We start from the raw sequence: 18,937 nt of genomic DNA on the forward strand, positions 1-18,937 counted from the left end.
TGAAGTTCATATATATATTTATTTTCAGAGCTAATCAATTTTCTTTCAATGGCACATCCCATTTCTTCTCCTGTGTGTTGGCTTTTTGTGCATCTGAAGTCATGATTAAAAAAAGATGAGCTCATTTGTTGGTAACAGGGTTGTGTGTTTTGGTTTCTGTATATTTTTCATGATAGTCTGCGGAGAAGACATTTTGTTTGTTCTGTGTCCAAGTTTCAGACAAGAAGCTCTGACCTTCAGCGAGTACCTGTCTCACAGTCATATTAATACGGGATGCTTCCAAATATCTGGCACATGTTTGCCAATCATCATTGGAGCAGGGCTCAATCACAGAATCTGCAGGAAAGTCAGCAGAGAGCGGTAGCTCTAAGGAAGAAGGCAAAGGCTTTCCTTCTAGATTGGGAAGGATCTTGGGAACTGCGTGATACAGCAGGCGGCTGAAACCAGACATTATCATAATGTCTCCACTATGTGTGAACAGGGCCACAGGGGTTTCATCTCGTTTCAATCCTCCCAGCAGAAATACGGATGACTGTCCGAAACTAGAAAGTTAATACAGAAAAAAGATGAGTTAGTAAAACTATAGCTACACACAAATATGAGACAACTTTATACTTTTTAAAACAATATTCTCCTTTTAGTAAGCTATTCAAAAGCTTCATTATAATTCAGAATATTGAAACCACCAGACTTGTATCAAATTGGGTCTTGTTTTTACAAAGAATTAATTTACTTAGGAGATTACAAAACAATACCTCTTGAAACCTGTATACCTTATATCAGCCCTAAAACAAATCTGCAGTTTTTGGAAAGGCCAACAAAACTTTAAATGTAACAGATTTAACAGATAAATATTATTATTATATTCCAAATATACCAGTACAAAGGAGGAGCATAATTCACTGAAACGATTGATTAAAGAAAAATAATGAAAATATAGATTTAGCTGAACAATTAATTACAGTATATTTAATTAAATTACTTATTAAAGTTTAGCCTAACACTGGTTTTTACCTTGTAAAATTTCAGATGAGCAAACTACTTAAGCTATCTAGACAGAGTGGGAGCTAGTCATCCTTCTTCTGGATAGCATTCTGTAATTGGCCTTCTTAGTGCTTACATTGCCAGCAGGCCTATAGATGGGTTCATGAGCAGGGTCTACGAAGTGATCTTAACATAAGTGATGGATGGTATTGTTAGGGATAACATTGTTTACCCTAACTGGTTTGGGTAAAAATAATAAATAAGGTATCATGGTTTGTTAGTTAAAGTGTGTATAACTTTAACAGCAAGAATGTAATTAAGGGTGTGGTTGTAAAAGCACTATATATGAAGCGAGGCAATTGCAGCTCTCTCTCTCTGGCTTACTGATCCCTAATTACTGAATGGATTGATGACTGCGTTCTTGCTGGAGCGGGAGAGAAGAAGGAGTGTTGATTTTTCTCAACGGAGAGAAAATAAAGATTGGACTGATTTATTGTAAGTGAACTGACATTGGCGGACTTTGCAAATAGAGTATCCCCGACAAGATTTGACTGAAATTGATATATGACTAATGGACCGTTTATTTTGACTATGCTATAATTCTTAAATGGAATAAACTATATTTTTGATAGCACAAGCGTATCTGTATTTTTACTGCGTGTTAACTAGAAAAACTTATCTCACACATTTACCCGTCTTCCTATCTGACTTCGCTGCACGTTCTGTTTAGTTTGTTTTCCTTAACACCCGTTGGGGAATCCAGGCTTAGCAGGTATGAATTACAGAATAACAGAGTTGGAGGGGTCTTCTAGTCCAACACCCTTATCATTCCAGACAATTGGCTGCCAAATCTCTTCTTAAAAACGTCTAGTGATGGAACACTACAACTTCTGAAGGCAAGCTATTCCACAAATTAATTAATATCCCCTCAAAATTTCAAATGTGTCTACCAGTTCAAAGAACTTGGAGACCTATAGGTAAATAGGCTGAGTGATAGAGTTCATCAAGATATGTCATAAAATGATGTGAGGCAAATAAGATATGCCATTGAGAAAAGAAAGATCAAGATAAAATGAAATAAATAAAATGCTACTATTTTGGTTTTCACATATTGTAGCTACCCTTTGGCCCTAAATCCCCGGTTTAAACCATCATTGGCATATCTGGTTATTATCTCCAGAAATGTAGGTCTGCACCTGTCAGAAGAATGTGTGAAATATACATAATATACATTTAAAAATATCTGCACTTACCTGAATGATAAAAGAGGTGGAGAAAGGTCCAGTTCAGATTCATCCACATGAATTCCTAAAGATGAATCAAAGTGATAATAGTTCAGGATCCCTGCTTCTGCTTGGAAGTTGGGAAATCCACAAGCTTTAGCCACTTGCTTTGACAGGAAAGCCAGATCAGATGGGAAAGGGGTATGGTTATCTGCTGAATATTTCTAGAAGAAAGCACAAAGAAGTTGCAAATATAATTTTTAAGTAACAAAGCCAGCATATAAGAAATGTTTTAAAGTAATTTAAACTGAAGTTTAGGTTGCTACTTTTTAATAATCTAAAATGAACTTTAGGTTACTATCTAACTTAAAGTCCAGCATGCCAAAATTATAGAAGGAAAATAATTAATTTCTTTATTGCAAACTCAAGTATAACAATTCTCTAAAATATGAAGTGCTATTACCTGAAGCAATTTCTCTCTGTGGTAGCTCATAAGGTTGGTTAAATGTTTTTAACTGAAATAGCAATTTTGCAGCGTAACTTAAATAACTTCCCCCAGTGACTTAAAGCAACTTGAAAGCATAACTGAATTAATATATACTGTACTTTATATAGTGTTTTTGCAAACAATGCTTAAATGACTTAAAACAGAGATATAATTCACAGTTTTTGTAACATGCCAGGACCCAGAATCTTGTACTTAGAAGGTTGGTAACCAGTCAGTTTTTATGAAGACCAGATAATTAAAAGCTCAAAGCTCATTGAGTTAACGTCTGTAGCCAGCTGCTAAAGAATGTTTTTTTCAGTTCAGACTGACATTATGATTAGAATATTTTGGGTTAAAACCCTGGTGTATGATTGTGGTCCTTGGTGCCATCCATAGAAACAATAAAAACAAATATTTGCTGTCACATCATTTAGGAGGTTCTATTGCCCTCTTGCATACCTTTGAATTCCAGTTATAGTGATAACCTAGAGTTACCCAGCGCAACTTTTCCAATAAGCTTTTTGGCTGTGAGTTACTGGCACTTTTGTTTCTAAAAAGATAAAGAACAACATAATCACAAGCAGTTTCAATTATAAAATGTTCTACAAAAGTTTAACATGGAAAAGTTGCCTTATATGAGAGATGGCATAAAAATTAATAAATAAAATGAAATGAGATCCCTGATATGATTCTAAATAAAGCTGGTCAAGAAATTAACTTTCATACAGGTAGTCCTTGACCTACAATTGAGCCCAAAATTTCTATTGCTAAGTGAAATATTTACTAAGCAAATTTTGCCCCATTTTATGACCTTTCTTGCCAGTTGTTCAGTGAATCACTACAGTTGTTAAGTTAGCAACATGGTTGTTAAGTGAATCTGGATTCCCCATTGTCTTTGCTTGTCAGAAGATTTACATGACCCTACAAACCTGCAACCAAATGAGTGGACTCCAAAAGATGGTAGAGGACAGGAAGGCCTGGAGAAACGTTGTCCATGGGGTCGCGATGGGTTGGACACGACACAACAAACAACAACTAACAACAAAGTTGCCAAGTGTTTGAATTTTGATCAGGTATCTATGGGGATGCTGCAATGGTCGTAAGTGTGAAAAAAGTCAGTTTTTTCAGTGATGATGTAACTTTGAACGATCACTAAATGAACTGTTGTAAGTTGAAGGCTACCTGTAGTAATCTGAATAATGAAATGTGATCTATACTGCATTTTTAGAAATCCGGTGCACGTGCAAAAAATATTCACTGAGGTGGAAGAAGATAGTTTAGAAACAACGACACAGATTATTGTGGATAGGATTCAGCTGACGCATGTTCTTCCCAGCCTAAACTTTTACAGTCTCCAGAGATTTAGGCAGAGCCATGACAATTTCACTTGGATGGATGGGGCAGAGATACAGAAATGAGTATATCAGCATACTGATGTTGATGCTCTCTGATCCAGTGGATAACCTCTTCCAGTGGATTCATGTAGATTTTGAAAATGAGAGAATGTAAAGTTCTGAAGTACGCCACAAAGCAAGGGTCTAGGACTAGACTGACCTCACCACCCTTGTTGACTGGAACTAATGATTTATCCAGGACTCCTGGTGACTGATGAGTGTGCGGCACGAAATTCCTGGTGGAATCTGCCCTCTGACTGCCAAGATTTGCTGGGGAGCAAACTTTGCCTTCTGTAAGTGTGCAATTGTTGCTGGATCAGAAGGATCTACTCATGATTATTCATGATTTTGTTACCTCCCAATTGGATTTTGGAATACACTGTACATGAAGCTACCCTTGAACACTGTCAGGAAACTTGCTTGAGAATGCAGTGGCTCAGGTAATTAAGGGTGTTTCTTATTATGCCCATACAATATCTCTACATTATGAACCAGACTGTCTCCCCATACACTTCTAGGTGCAACTTTTCAATATTAAAAATATTTAAAAGAAATTCAATATAAAAATAGGAGGAAGAAAAAACAGTAGATGCATTTGTGCCTTCAGATGGCCAATCATACAGATAGTCCTTGCTTACTAAATCCTCATTTAATGGCCATTCTAAGTTACTATGGGGTAAAAGCTGTGACCAAACTTCAATTTACAACTGTTGCAGCATCCTGCAATCACCTGATCATCATTTGTGTGCTGCACAATAAGTTTACAATCAGCAGAGTTCATGGAGAAGTAGAAATTGTAAGTCATTGTCATATGATGTCTCATTCAACAATCATGGTGATTTGCTTAACAACTGAATGTGAAATAATGGGTTGTAGGTCTGTAATTGTCCCACAATTTTCTGCTTAGCAAGGCAGTTGCCAATCCCAATTGTGATAACTAAGCAAGGACATATAAATGTCAGATAGATAGCCTTCTCCATTCCATAGCCTGCACAATGGGCTTCTTAAAAAGGCTTCTCTTCCGTAAGATGTAATACCGTATTTGCCGGCGTATAAGACGACTGGGCGTATAAGACGACCCCCCAACATTTCCACTCAAAATATAGAGTTTGTTATATACTCGCCGTATAAGACTACCCCTCTTCCACACACCTTCCACTTTTGCACTTTTTTTTTTTTTTTTTTTGGCACTTTTCTGCTTTGGACAATTTTGAAATGAGCTAATCCAATTTTGAACCAAGAATATGCAAATAGCTATGGAGTTTAGAAATGAGTTTTAAAAATATTTTTCATTGCTTACCATTAAGCGTAAAATATGTTGTAAATAAAATGAGAACACAGGAAATGTTCTCTTCTCAATACAGCTGATCTCTCTCTCTCTCTCTCTCTCTCTCTCACACACACACACACACACACAAAAACCCGGACACTGAAAAGGCTGCCAAGGAACAGTATATTCAATGCCTTCTCTTTAATCAAGAAACAAGGAATTCCTTAGAATCTTTTTTTCCCCCCAAGTGGCCCTCTTTAAAAAAAAAATGGAGGTAACACTTTCATTCAAAAAGTCTTCCAGTATCTGGAGTCGCTCAGACATATTGAAGTGAGGCAGGAGAGTAAGTGAAATTTGAAATGATCCAGCTACCGTTTTCTTCCCCTCCCGCCCGAAGGCCATTATCTCCACGTCAAACGAACGAGGGGAGGCAAAGAAGCCAAACACGCTAAAAGGATCTCTTTATTTTCCTACACAAGGTCACACCTACTTTTCCGCATTCAAAGGACAACCTCTCCTCACCACCACCACACACACACACACACCCCAATACCCGCAATGTTCTGGGCATTAATCACCATTGCTACATTAACCTGGTAAATTTATACCCTGCCTCCCCCAGTGTTGCTTTGACGGCAGGATTTCACACAGCGGGCGCTCGCTCGCTCTCTTCTCCGCTCTCCCACCGTTCGCACATGTTGGAAGCACCGTAAAACCTGATAACCCACCGGGGCTCCCCATCCTTAACCTACAGCCGCCCGCATGCAAAACCTGCGTGCAAAAAAAAAAAAGAAAAGTACGCCGCACGTGAGGATCTTGAATCCTCTCCTCCCCACACCGCTAAGGAAGGAAGAGGGGAAAGGTTGCGCAGCACGTGGCGAGTGACACCCGCCACACACACACACACACACACACACACAGCTCCCCCAGCCTCCCTCCCGGCTGCAACTCAAGCTCGAAGTGGGAGTCGGAGTCCTCCCGAGCGTATAAGACGACCCCCCCCCCACTTGGAGGCATGTTTTTCAGGGCAAAAAAGTCGTCTTATACGCCGGCAAATACGGTAGGTCCATAGAACTTGGTAACACCAATATGCAGTTTATGACTTCTGGAGAAGGAAAACTCTGTTGAAAGTGAAGCCAATAACTGTACAGAATGAAGAGCCAGTGAAGAGATTGGCTTCTTGATAATTCCTTTCTGGATAAGGAAAGGACTTGAAATTGACCCCAAATGCTCCAGACATTTGCTACTTGTGTTGAGACTGAAAGACAGTGGGGATTTATAGCTCTGAGACAAAGGAATAATAGCCTTCTTCCTCAAACCACATTGGCCACTTTTAAGAATGTTGGGTTTGCAAACTTCCTTTTCTAATCACTTTCATAAATTGCTCATTAAGTGCTTTTTAGTTATTAAGAACTTTTGGATTGACAAAAATCTGAAGACACCAAGTGAGCTTCTTTCAATCCTCAGCAAAAGAGGATTGAACACATATGACATTGGTTTTTAGCAACTGACTCATAGGGATTAAAAGTAGTCACAGCTTACAAGAAAGGAATCAAGAACCTACAACAGGTGTCAAAACTCAATCATGTCATATGACGTATCATGATACATTTTGCCTTTACTGGGATGGGTGTGGCCTGCACGTGATGCATCTGGTGCGTGGGCCATCAATTTGACACCCCTGACCTACAGCATAATGGCTAGTGTGTTGTTTTACCAAGTTTGTTATGAGATAACCCAGAGACATGACTTACCGAAGCTGAAATTTACTCTTTCCCCAGATATCAGTAATTTCTTCAGAAGACATATGCATGTCCAAATTGCACACATTAGGTTTCTGGATATATTTTTTTAGACACTGCTTCACCCAATGGCACTGAGAGCCCGGAAGAAAGGGATTATTAATATATATGAATCCTAGATAAAAATAAAAATGGGTGAAAAAGAAAAAATGTAGATGTGGCCTGTCCCGGACACTTAAATTATGAACACTTAAGAAAACAGAAACACAAGTATGTCTTTTATGTCTTTTCCAAAAATGTTGCATATATTATCAGTTGTTCTACTGACTAAGTTTAGATTTTATGTATGCTGAGATATCCAAAATATGCTCACCTGGATAATTATCTAGACTGTAAGCTTTCCATTGGGTAACTGGATGTAGTCCTGCCCTGTAGGCATCTTGATCACTTACTGAGGTTAACTTCAGAGGATAGGTGACCACCTAGTTAAAAAAAATCCTTGAATATCAGATACCCAGAAAGATATCCATCCAGATTCTTGTGACAGGCCAGAATCCCACTCTAAGTGGGATAATGGATAAACATCCAACAGATTTTAATTTTAATTACAAATTATGCTAGAGAATAAGTAGGTAATCCTATAACCCAAACAGCTTACTTTATATATTTCAGAAAGTCGCTTGGGAGAGCGTACTTATACTGCATTTATTGCTTTATTAACTGAGGACTAAGTCACCTGTCCAAGAACTGAGCAAGTCAGAAAACAATACAGTAGTAATTTTAAATATGTTGTTAGTTAAATTAAAAGGGATCTTTTGTTATTGAAGATAGGACTTAATCCTTATCAGATTGCAAATATCAGGTACATAAATCATTTTTCAGCAGAGAAATTCTATCTATCTTGAGAAGATAATGGGATCAGGATACAAAAAGAAATATGCAGGATTATTTCCGATAATCCAAACTTATTTTTTTAAAAATAAGAACCTGTAGAAGGGGATTTTTTTTTTTTTTTTTTTTAAATTCTCATTTGGCATGGTAGTTTCTATGTTATCCTCCATATTTTTTGTTAGAATTGATTACTGATCTTTCATCATCTGTCATTAGAAGTCAAAGGTCATTAAAGGAAGCACATTTTCCATGCACTACATTATGGTACAAGCATAGTACATAAGCCAATGTTTACAATGCAGTAATCTCTCTTCAGACCAAAAATATAATAGCACAAGGATAAAATTATCTATAGAGCGTACATTTATTTAAGATTTGATTGATCAGGGTAACAATCAGTTTATACTGTCCACCAGAAGGCTAAGATCCCAGCAGTTCTTGAATACAAGGTGATCATTTTGTTATTTCATCCAATGTTACTCAAGAGGATTTTCACTTTCACTTAGATTTCCAAGTTTCACTTGAAACTTCACAGAACAATGATAGGTTGGACTGACAGGCAGCAACCAGCTCCAAATCCCCAAGTTTCTGTAGTTGAGGATCGATTAAAATCTGGTGTTCCTACTCCTCTTAACCGTTGCGCCATACTATTTTAAAAAAAATATGCCGAGTTTTGAACCAGCTACATAACAGGCAAACGTTATCCTACCGGGATACTTTTAAACATCGTTTATGTTAACTATAACATGATTTTTATCCTCAAGGCTGCCACTAAACAATGGTTTGCGATTTAGCAGGTTCAAATACGGCCAAGACTTTGCTTAATACTGCACCAAGATTGGGGGGTGGGGGAGGGAGAGACCTTTAGAAACTGAGACCAGGAGGTATCGGCTGGTCAGAATTGGCCAAGCAAGTCTTTTCCCGCCATGATGTTTCATTGTCAAATGAAGACCTTCCCCAGATAGTTACAGCTAAGCCTTTGCGCCAATACACGCGCCGGGAAGTTAAGGCGCCGAATGAGGAAAAACGTGCAGCACGTGCAACGGAAAAGGGGAGGGTCTCTCAAAAGGAAGACCTTCCAGGCGTCTTCCTGGCAGCAGAGACCGGTAGGATCCGCTCGGCAGGGCGAAGGGGTGGAGGGTTCCCTTCGGCTTACCTGCCGGCTCGCTGGCTTGGAGAAGTCAATCACCCCGGTAGGATCCGACCCCTCCCATCGCCGATAGAAACGAAAGAGGCGACGGAACGCATCTTCTTCCCGCGTGGCCGCCGCCATCTTAGCTCAAGGCGTGACTCTTTGCACGTTCTCCGCCGAGGCAGCGGAAGCCAGCCTCCCATTGGCTGGAAACTGCCTCGGCCGGGCAAGGTCGTTGTCCCCTCATTTTAAGATGGCAGCGAGGGGGGTTTCTCGGCGTGTCTTCGAGGTCTTCGTTAGGCGAATACCCTGGAACGTGGAGGAAAGTGAGTGGGAGAAGATGCATTTTCTGATGACAGTTAACGGGGTGTTAAGGATTTCCTTTCGCTTGCCGTTTGAGGGACTGAAGCTTTTGTTTCGCCAAAGGGTAGAGGGGTAGATCCCGGAGACAGCTCTCTTACTGGGCACGGGATCCACCTTATTTCCTGTGAAGAGGCCGAAGCGGATCCCCCTCCCCACCTTTCTATCCCAGCTGACGTCTTTCTTGCCGATTCCTCTTGGTTTGAGGAGATGTCCCGGGTTTTGACTGCGATACATTTGTGTTCTTATCGAGGTGACAACTAGATGGCGCCGGTCAGGGGAGGATGAAGCTTTGGAGCCCGCGTGAAAGCTTTCAGTCTGGCCGTGTATTCCGCTATATAGCGGAAATATTGTAATTATTGTTTTATGTTTAGTATGTTTATTATACTTACGTTTATTAATATTAACAATCACTTACTTGGAACTGCCTATATACTCAGTCGTTATCTTAACAGCTCTTAGGTCCTTGGTTATTGAACTGTTAAGTGTTTACCAGTCCCAGACTGTGAATCGAATTGAAGGTTAAATCAATAATGATAATAATAACGATTAACCAGTGGAATGACTTGCCTACAGAAGTTGTGGGTGCTCCAACACTGAAGGTTTTTAAGAAGACACTGGATAGCCACTTGTCAGAAATGATATAGGTTCTCCTGCTTGAGGAGGGGGCTGGAGTAGAAGACCTCCAAGGTCCCTTCCAACCCCTGTTATTATATACATCATGTTATGTTATGAATTGCTTAAAACAAAAGAGTTGTTGCCAGTATTGTGTAGTTTCCTGTACAGATTGCAAGGTAGAAGAAAATGTTTAGACCATTTAGCCATGGGTAGTGTGCTAACTTTGGTTTTATGTACACTAATTCTGGAATAAATGGACATGATATAAAGATTGGAACCTAGATTTATCTAGAATGTTATTTGTAGACAACAAGTGTGCATAGTGATAGTTCACTGTTTTGTATGAACCCAGAAGATTGGGTTTCATTTTATTAGTAAATTGTGTGGTCTCAGTCAATGGGTTTCATCATTCATTTGAATTTGAATCTGTATTTTTTCTTCTGTGTTACGCTTGCTTTTAAAAAAATAATATTTTTGGTCTTCATGCATTGTTGTATGGATAGAGGAACAAAGTAAACCTGTCTCATTCAGAGATTATCTGTTTAATCTGTGTTTCATTTGAATTACAAGCTGTAATTTTAACTTTTTTATAACATTGATCAGAGAGTTATTAGATTAAAAATTAATCAAATGTATAATTTTGTGAATGCTGCGGTAGTTTTGAACAATTGCGAGGATGTAATTTCCCCAAAAACTCATTGCCATCTCTGCATTGTAAAACTTTTTGAAATTTAAAGCCTAGCATTCTGAGCAGCATCAATTAAATTTAGTCACCCATTTCCAGTCAAATGCGTATTATATTATCATCCCAAGGGGGTGTGAGAAATTTAGGGTGACCAGCCCTGCTCTGGAGGTCATTTTCTAAGCCCACAATAGCTCACCCATCAATTGAGAAAATGGCTATTAGAAATTAGTTTGCTCCTGACTGCCTGAAATTTATTACATCGATATCTCCTGCCATTTTTTAAAAGGTGAACTACGAGAATATTTTACTCAGTTTGGACCTGTGAAGAAATGCATCCTGCCATTTGTAAGTATCATGGACATTAAATGATTTATTCAATGTAAAAATATTCAAATTATGTTTGACCAATGGTATTATTGGTAAATAAATAGGTAAGTAGATAGGCATGATATTTATAAAGGTTTTCTGGCAGATTTCTCTAACATGTTGTCTTTTCGGGCAGTGTTTTTTAAAGTACCTCTCAGGTTCTTAAAATCAAAACTGTTTGCAAATTTATGTTGAAAAATAATCCAGTATTAAAATCCCATCAAATAACTGTGAGAAGAGGTAACAGCAGTGTTTACTTTATTGTCATTGCCCCTCGCAGAACAAAATTAAATGCCATCTTCAGTGGACATCATACATAAGAAAACTATAAAAATAAAACAAAAACATCCTTCATGTTCTATACAATTGAGTTGAAAACCTGATACTATATTAGTATTACACTATACAGTAGAATTCAGTATAGTTACTGCTCTGGGATAGAAACTGTTTTTCAGCCTGTTTGTCTTTGTTTTTATTGTCCTGTACATCTGCCAGATGGTAATTAAAAAAAAGGGTGCCCAGGATGAGATGGATCTTTAAGAATGTTTTGAACTTTCTTAAGACAGCGGAAGCTATAAAGCTCTTCCAAGGAAGGGAGAGGGCAACCAATGATCCTCTGGGTAATGATATTAACCCTCTGGAGCACTGTCCTATCTGCCACTGTGCAATTAGCAAACTATACACAGGTGCAGTAAGTTAAAATACTCTCTATAGTGCAGTGGTAGAAAGCCAACTTAATTTTTTTAATTTTGTCAACTTAATTTTTTTTAATATGGTAAATATCGATAAATGTAATCCATACAAACTTTTTGGAGTCCTCCATAATTATTAAAAATTAGAAAGGATCCTGAAAGAAAAAAGTTTAAGACAACTGCTCTAGCTTATTTTAATGTAAGTAATTAAAAGTTTGGGAATTCTTTAAAACTTAATCTTGCAGTACTGTGATCTACAATGTGATGCAAACGTCATCTGTGGAATGAGGTCATTAAGCAGTCTAACGTGTTTATTGTATATATAATAAAACCCACATTCACATTATTTAACGGGAAAAGTATGTGAAATTTTAGATTTTGTAACTGGTGGTATCTCCTTTAGTATCAGTGACTACAACCATTTTTGAGATATCTATTGATCAGTGCTGCTCAGTAGTTTGGAGATATTTTGACCATTCTTTTTTATAGAACTTCTTCAGCTCATTTATATATTTGGATATGTTAGCAATTGCAAACTGTCCACATCTGAGGCAGCAAATTCCACCTTAATCTCACTTGTCTATAAAATGTTTTAATTACCTACTAGATGTCTACATTCAGACTGCTCCTGTCTAGTTTGTCAATGTGCTTTTGGGGTAGTAATTTCTTTTATGGAGAGGATCCTTCTAGCTCAATTTTATCTGACTTCTTAAAAGAGCTCATTATTCTAATTAAATTTCCCAACAATCAGTGAAAGTATTGGCTGTTTGTTCAGTGGACACGTTGCAGCATTTGTGTTGTTCATTTTACCAGAATTTCCTATCTGAATAATTCTTATTCAAGCACTGACAACATTGTAGACATAATACTTCAAGCTTATGGATAAGGATTCACAAATTTTTCATCACTATGTACTTTCCATAATACTAAGCCTGCATAGTTTCTTTTAGGCTTTATTTTTTGGTCACTGAACGGATGAGGACTATAGTTTAACATACTTGTGGGGCAGTGGTGGGATTCAAATATTGTTGCCACTGGTTTGGTGGGCGTGGTTTGGTGGGCGCACTTTGCACGCGTGCACACTTTACATGCATGCGTGTGCCAAATGTGCACTTTGCGCAGGCGCAGAGCCTGCACAATCTCCCAATCGCTTCAGCAGCTGCCGTGCAGCATTATTCTACGCTGTGCAAAGCAGCTGCACTTCAAATTCAGCGGATAAAGGTGAGCATGGGAGCTCAGGCAGGCAGGTGGGCCCAACAGCAGAGCCATTAGAGCAGCGGAGGGAACTGGTTTGGTCTCCGCTGCTCATTGCTCCTACCGACTCTCCAGAACCAGTTGAATACCACCACTGTTGGGCACCAAATTGATGAGGCTAATGCAAGTAGATAAATAGGTACCACTTTGGTGGGAAGGTATGTGTTCCGTGAGCCTTGGCCAGAGAAATATCTTTGGACAATGCTGGCTACCTCAACTGAGAACCACCCCTTAAGTGTTGGACACAACTGGACAGGGGTAACATTTACTTTTACCTTTTTAGTTCAACATACTTGTAGGGCAGCAAATTGATGAGGCTAAATTATTAACTTCCCTATTTTCCTAGTAAACATTTTTTATCTGGGAAGAAAAGTTATTTTTTATAAACACAGGAAGCTTTGTGTAGTGAAAGTGATTATCCCTTGCCATGGATGACTTCAATTCTATTCAGGTTTTAAACATAAGTGTAAGGTATGAGATCCAGGACAAGCTTATCATATAAAAATAATTTTTTCTTCTTCCATGATCATATTTGGAATAATTCAAAGATAATTTCTCCTCTTACCAGCCAATAAAAACTGTTCACTATCAAGAATGCAATCTTAAGGTTTTACGGTATCTTATTTTTACTGGAAATGCTTTTATTATAACTAAGGTGTTCTGGAATTAGAAATGCGTGAAAATATTTTATACAGAATCTTGTTTCATTGTACAAAATAAAGCATATTCATTTATGATATACATAGCTGTTGTAAAGCTGACATCTTTGCTTTCGCTTTCAGAACTTTGGCATACTAATGCTTTTTGTAGTACTATTTGCTTCATATGCACAATGCATGTGAAATTGAACACTCTTATTCATTGCTGCTTTAAAAGAAAATGGTGGCTTGTCTGCCTTTCTTAGCTGATTGTAGATATGATTTAGTCATCCTTGAATAATTTGACTTCCACTGATTTAATAGGATAAGTGCACTTTTGTTCTAAATTCCCCCAGAATTAATTGGACTTGGTATATAATTTCAGGTATTTTGCTGAAAATTTTGCATGTTTAACATTAAAAAGAAAGATTAAGAGTTATATTACTGTAACCCATGTAAAAGGTCAGGAAGTGGAACAGCACATACACCAGTATATATAAATTTGAGTAAACAATCAAATACACCTTATTGCCTAACTAATATTTTAAAATCTTTTATTATTAACATAGTGTGATCATACACACAACTATTTAAAAGTACGCTGAATTGAATTGGGAGTTACTTTCAGAAAAATGCATACAATGTACTTTAGTATTTTGTATCCAATAAGTACAAAAAAAAAATAAAACACCATTCTCTCTAAAACTATTGTTCCATAAGACAGTTTCTATCAAATTTGTTACATATTGGGAAATGGTTTCTAGTTTACCTAACAGATAACATAATTTGTGTGTTCAGCAGTTTGAAAACAAACTCTCAGCAGTAACTAACCATGAATAGTTTCCAAATGTAAAGAGGAAATTTATTCAGATATGTGGATGAACTAATGTATTCTCTTTCATATTCAGAATTCAGAAACAGGGTTCCATAAAGGTTTTGGCTGGATTGGATTTGCTACAGAAGAAAGTCGCAATAATGCTTTGTTGAAAGATCATATGTTTGAAGGGTCACAGGTAATTTCAATTCTTTTAAGATATATCAAATGCCTCCGTTTATTTCAAAGAAAGCTTCTTTATTCTGTTACTTATACATATTTTAAAAAAACCAGTTTCTACAATTAAGTAACAGTTAAAAGCAGGATATGCAAAGCATTTCGTGCATGGACTGTACATGCTAGAATCAAAATGTACATTCTGAGATGGGAGACAGCAAAGAAAAGGAAAATCCAATGATACAAGGCAACAGCAAACAGAAATAAGACACTGGGACAATTTGGTAGAAAGAAGTGACATGCTGGCTGGAGTATAGACATTGTAATGCTTGAATTCATGTAAAGTTGTTGCCGCAATCAAAGAAGAGGAAGAGACTGGTGCTTCAATGATCAGAGGAAAGAACATGTAGGTATGAAAAAGGAGAAAGGGCACAGAATGTAGCTGCCTTCCTTTACTTGTTCTGCAAGACAATCCAAAATCTGTCTTGCTAAAAATTTACAACAAAGAAGCTCCAAATGTTGGGATAATCTATCCAGAATAGGTCTTATAAATTCAGCTATGGCATTTCTTCTGTGCATGGGACAAGATAAATGTTCCTTATCACACGCCTTTCTAAAAGTACACTGCAGTAAGGGTTCAATGTAGATCGATGTCTGAAAGGTATACAGTAGTAATCTGCATAGATAATGCAGACTATATTGGAAATATTATACATGGCCCAGATTTTTTGGTTAAAAAATTGAAAATGGGTATTGTTTTTTTGTCTTATCTTTCAGCTTGAAGTTAAACGTCAAGAAAAAACAAGATGAAATATTTGCTAATACCAATTAAAAGGAAGGAGCCTTTATTTAATTGCTATGTAAAGAAATTAAAATAAACTTCGGTATGTATATATTCATCTTAGTTAATTGAGTGCAATTGCTCCTTTCAGATTAAATGGAACTGGATAGTTACATCAGAGCAAATCAGTTAGTACTCTTCCCTTATTTCAAGTACAATACATAGCAGAAATAGAGAAAATTATATACAAGAGAATATTCCTGGAATAACATTTTAAAGTAAAGAATACATCATTCCTTGTCTGTTGAAACAAAAGATGAACATACTTAGAAACCAAGATACAGAACCTATGTTATTCAGCAATCTGCTTTTTCTTTTCTCCTCTATTCCATAGGGAAATGTTGCCTTTGAACACTCATGGTACATTATTTTCAGTACAGAGCTAGTTAAAGCCCTGAATCCAGTCTCAGCAGCCAGAGAGAAATCAGTTTTTTACTCTTTCCTCCTTTTTTTGCCTTCATGATCATGTTCTTTAGGGCGGTTGCTATCGGAAGGTCTTTTAGAGCCCCCGTGCTGTTTTGCCTCCTCCAAAAATTTGTCTAGACCAAAAGGATCTTCCTCAAATTGAACTGGTCCTTCTCTTCCTCTTTGTCTACGATCTGAGCCAGAAAATTCCTTATCAGGAACAAACCTGGAAGAGGCAAGAAAGCAGAAAATGTAATATATTTCTTGTAAAAATCCAATCACTGAGAATCACATTAATTTCCCTACCTGTTAGTACTTTTTATTCTTGTTTCCAAATCATCACCATACATGTCCTTATCCACATTTTTACTTGGTCTGTATATATTTTGGGCCATGTCTTTACCACTTCTCCAGGGCTGATCGTAGACATTATAAATTTCATCTTCTCCTCCTGCAAAGCCACTGTCCATGCCCTGTCAAGCATAGGAATAATTCACATAGTTAGGATAACAAGAAATTAATTCCAGAAGTGAGCCATCTCAAAAACCAACCATTATATTGACCCACCAACTGGATAAACTGTTATTAAAAAGCAAACGGGGAACTATGGAGTCTTTATAACTATACATATGATAAGCCTTCCTGTTTTCACTCTTTTAATCACTCTTGCCTCTTAAAGTGGCTATGAAAAAAAGGCAAAACATACAAACAATGTAAGATGTGGATGAAGGAGAGAAGCTTAATTTCAGTGAAGTTTTTGACAAGGTTCCATGCGACATTTTAATTGTCAACTCTTGATATTTGGATAGTGCTATAGAAAAGAATCTCAAATGGCTGGCATATTGCACTTATGTTGTTGGAGAGCAGTAACCAAGTATTTAGTTTAGGAGAAAAAATGCAGGGTGTAAGATATAAGGTGGGGAATTTATGGCTTGGGAACACTACATTTGAGAAGAGCTTGGGTATAGTAATTTACAACAACTGAATATGAATCAACAGCGAGACAATTGCTAATATGGCTCTGTGTTGCATTAGAAAAAACTTCGAAGCCTTTCTACTTAGCACTGATGATTCCATTTCCAGGAGGATATGAATAAATGAGAAAAAGTTCAGAGGAGGACATAATAGCTTTGTACAAGAACATAAATGTAAACTGTGGGGAAGCTAACAAAAAAACTTACAAGGCCACAGAAATTAAGACCACAAATAATGGTCAGAAGTGACAGCTAACTAGATGTCATTAACATATACAGGTCATCCTTGCTTATCAACCACTTGTTCGACAACTGTTGAAGTTATGACAGCACTGAAAAAGATGACTCAGAACAGGTCCTCAAGGTTATAAGTGTCAACATCCCCTTGGTTACGTGATCACAATATCAACTATTTAGAACAATGGTAACATCCTGCAGCCACATGATCATCATTTGTGAGCTTCACAGCCAGCTTCTAACACAACATGCTTTTGATGTGTAGAAGAACAAATGAAAAAGGGATACTTGAAGTCCCTCTCCAATTTCTCTTGGGGGGTGGGGAAGCTAGAGCAAAGGAAATTTCCTATGTGAATGAATCACTTGCTCTTCTCCCCACCCGCTCAAAAGAGAAGAGATTGGAGACAGGAGGAACAAGAGACAACTCAGGATAGTTTGAGAGAAAAAGAGTGAAGATGGGCTCCTCCCTAGTAGTTCCAGAGTATATGTTATTGAAGGGGAGGGAGAAGTAGCATACTATACTTTGACAAGATTCTGTCCTTAGGTGAGGAACAATAAAGAAATCTCTCTTAAAGAATCACTTCTTTTTTGGTTTCTGAAGACTGATAGGTTAGGCAAACAAAACTTGACTAATCTTGTCTCTTTCCAAGCAGTCACATGATTTCCTTTTTAGTGGCCACTTCACTTAGCGGTGGAGTTGCCAGTTCCATTTAGTTAATACAGGCACTACCTGTAATCCCTTTCAACCATATACTAGAATGGGGAAATCCTAAGGCATAGTGTGCTTTCATACAAATCTTTTGCATTCCAATTTTGATCATAAATTGAAAACTACCTGTGAAAGTATAATGCTAACCAGAATTTAAACACAGGCTCAACAGCAAATTACCTTAAGAATTAAATGTAAGATACTCAGCATACCAGTGGCCCTTTTATGTACTTGTGGAATTCCTTACCTTATTTTGGTTGAATAGTCTCTGGTCATATTGAATTTCATTGGATGTTCGAGGATTAGGAACGCCCAATGCAATGACTTCACTAATATCTCTGTTCTCATTTCTCTGTAGTTTCGACCTGAATTTAACAATATTGCATTTCTAGGTTACATAATATCAATTATTTACACTTAGCCACTTATTAACAATCATTAACAGTTAGCCTCACTTATCTTCCTTCTGAATGGGCAGAGGGCTATATTGCAAAGTGATTAGACTAGAGTTATGGGATTTCATTTTGCTCTTCTTTTCTATCTTTCCCGGATTCCAAATCTATCTGGAGAAAAGAGTCAAGAAATACATAGGGGGAAAAAACCAATTCAATTATTCTTGCCGTACAACGTACTAGCTACGATCTCGAATATATTTGATCTTTTAGCAGTCATGCTGCAATTATCATATATAGAAGTTTCATGACAAAATTACTTTGGCCATATAATAGTCTTTTATTGCTTATATCTTCTGCAAAAATTGACCAGAGGTGTATTACTACAGGTTATAAATTATCTTTGTTCCCCGGGTATATTTAGATGCCAATTAGCATGTATAAATTTTCTAGTTACTAATTAGTTTATTAAGTAGGAAATGGGTGAACTGCAAATAGGAAAAAATTATTTTACACAAATTGATTTTAAAATCAGCTAGAAAAAAGTCAATCTTGTATAGATAAAAAAAATAAATTAAAATTTGCCTGGTAAATATAAAGGATGAAAATGAAGGAAAATGTAAAGGATGCATCAAAGAAGTTTTATGTTCAG

The 18,937-nt window shown here is 37.3% G+C and overlaps 3 protein-coding genes across 3 annotated transcripts in view; 1 reads left to right on the top strand and 2 right to left on the bottom strand.

Moving 5' to 3' along the window:
* ALKBH1 (alkB homolog 1, histone H2A dioxygenase) lies at positions 1-9,272 on the bottom strand. The gene is made up of 6 exons (XM_026664353.2): positions 9,148-9,272; positions 7,474-7,582; positions 7,113-7,275; positions 3,154-3,244; positions 2,238-2,431; positions 1-542 (listed from the first exon to the last, which is right to left on the bottom strand). Exons 1-6 carry the CDS (start codon positions 9,262-9,264, stop codon positions 122-124), a joined length of 1,095 nt encoding a protein of 364 aa, XP_026520138.2. The 5' UTR covers positions 9,265-9,272; the 3' UTR covers positions 1-121.
* On the top strand, positions 9,241-15,631 carry SLIRP (SRA stem-loop interacting RNA binding protein). Its single transcript, XM_026664354.2, is given in 5 exon segments — positions 9,241-9,449; positions 11,073-11,131; positions 14,645-14,749; positions 15,505-15,527; positions 15,529-15,631. Coding segments are annotated over 5 exon segments (291 nt in total). The 5' UTR covers positions 9,241-9,376; the 3' UTR covers positions 15,560-15,631.
* Positions 14,788-18,937, bottom strand: part of SNW1 (SNW domain containing 1) — a 19,444-nt gene continuing 15,294 nt past the window's right edge. The window contains exons 12-14 of the mRNA XM_026664351.2: positions 18,141-18,258; positions 16,280-16,446; positions 14,788-16,199 (exon numbers count right to left, since the gene is read on the bottom strand). Coding sequence (XP_026520136.1) covers positions 16,001-16,199; positions 16,280-16,446; positions 18,141-18,258 — 484 coding nt within the window. The 3' untranslated portion in view covers positions 14,788-16,000. The remainder of the gene's footprint in view (positions 16,200-16,279; positions 16,447-18,140; positions 18,259-18,937) is intronic.

The sequence above is a fragment of the Notechis scutatus genome, chromosome 1, assembly GCF_049901735.1.
Source record: "Notechis scutatus isolate UNSWTSFEM ecotype Mainland chromosome 1, rNotScu1.2, whole genome shotgun sequence".
NCBI lineage: Eukaryota > Metazoa > Chordata > Lepidosauria > Squamata > Elapidae > Notechis > Notechis scutatus.

What these genes read in the sequence shown, in the direction of transcription:
- ALKBH1 (XM_026664353.2), bottom strand. Translation starts at nt 9,264, where the DNA reads ATGGCGGCGGCCACGCGGGAAGAAGATGCGTTCCGTCGCCTCTTTCGT. An exon ending in CAGTCTAGATAATTATCCAG is followed by an intron (nt 7,276 to 7,473) that starts GTGAGCATATTT and finishes ATTTTTATCTAG; the next exon opens with GATTCATATATATTAATAAT. An exon ending in AAGAGTAAATTTCAGCTTCG is followed by an intron (nt 3,245 to 7,112) that starts GTAAGTCATGTC and finishes TTATCTTTTTAG; the next exon opens with AAACAAAAGTGCCAGTAACT.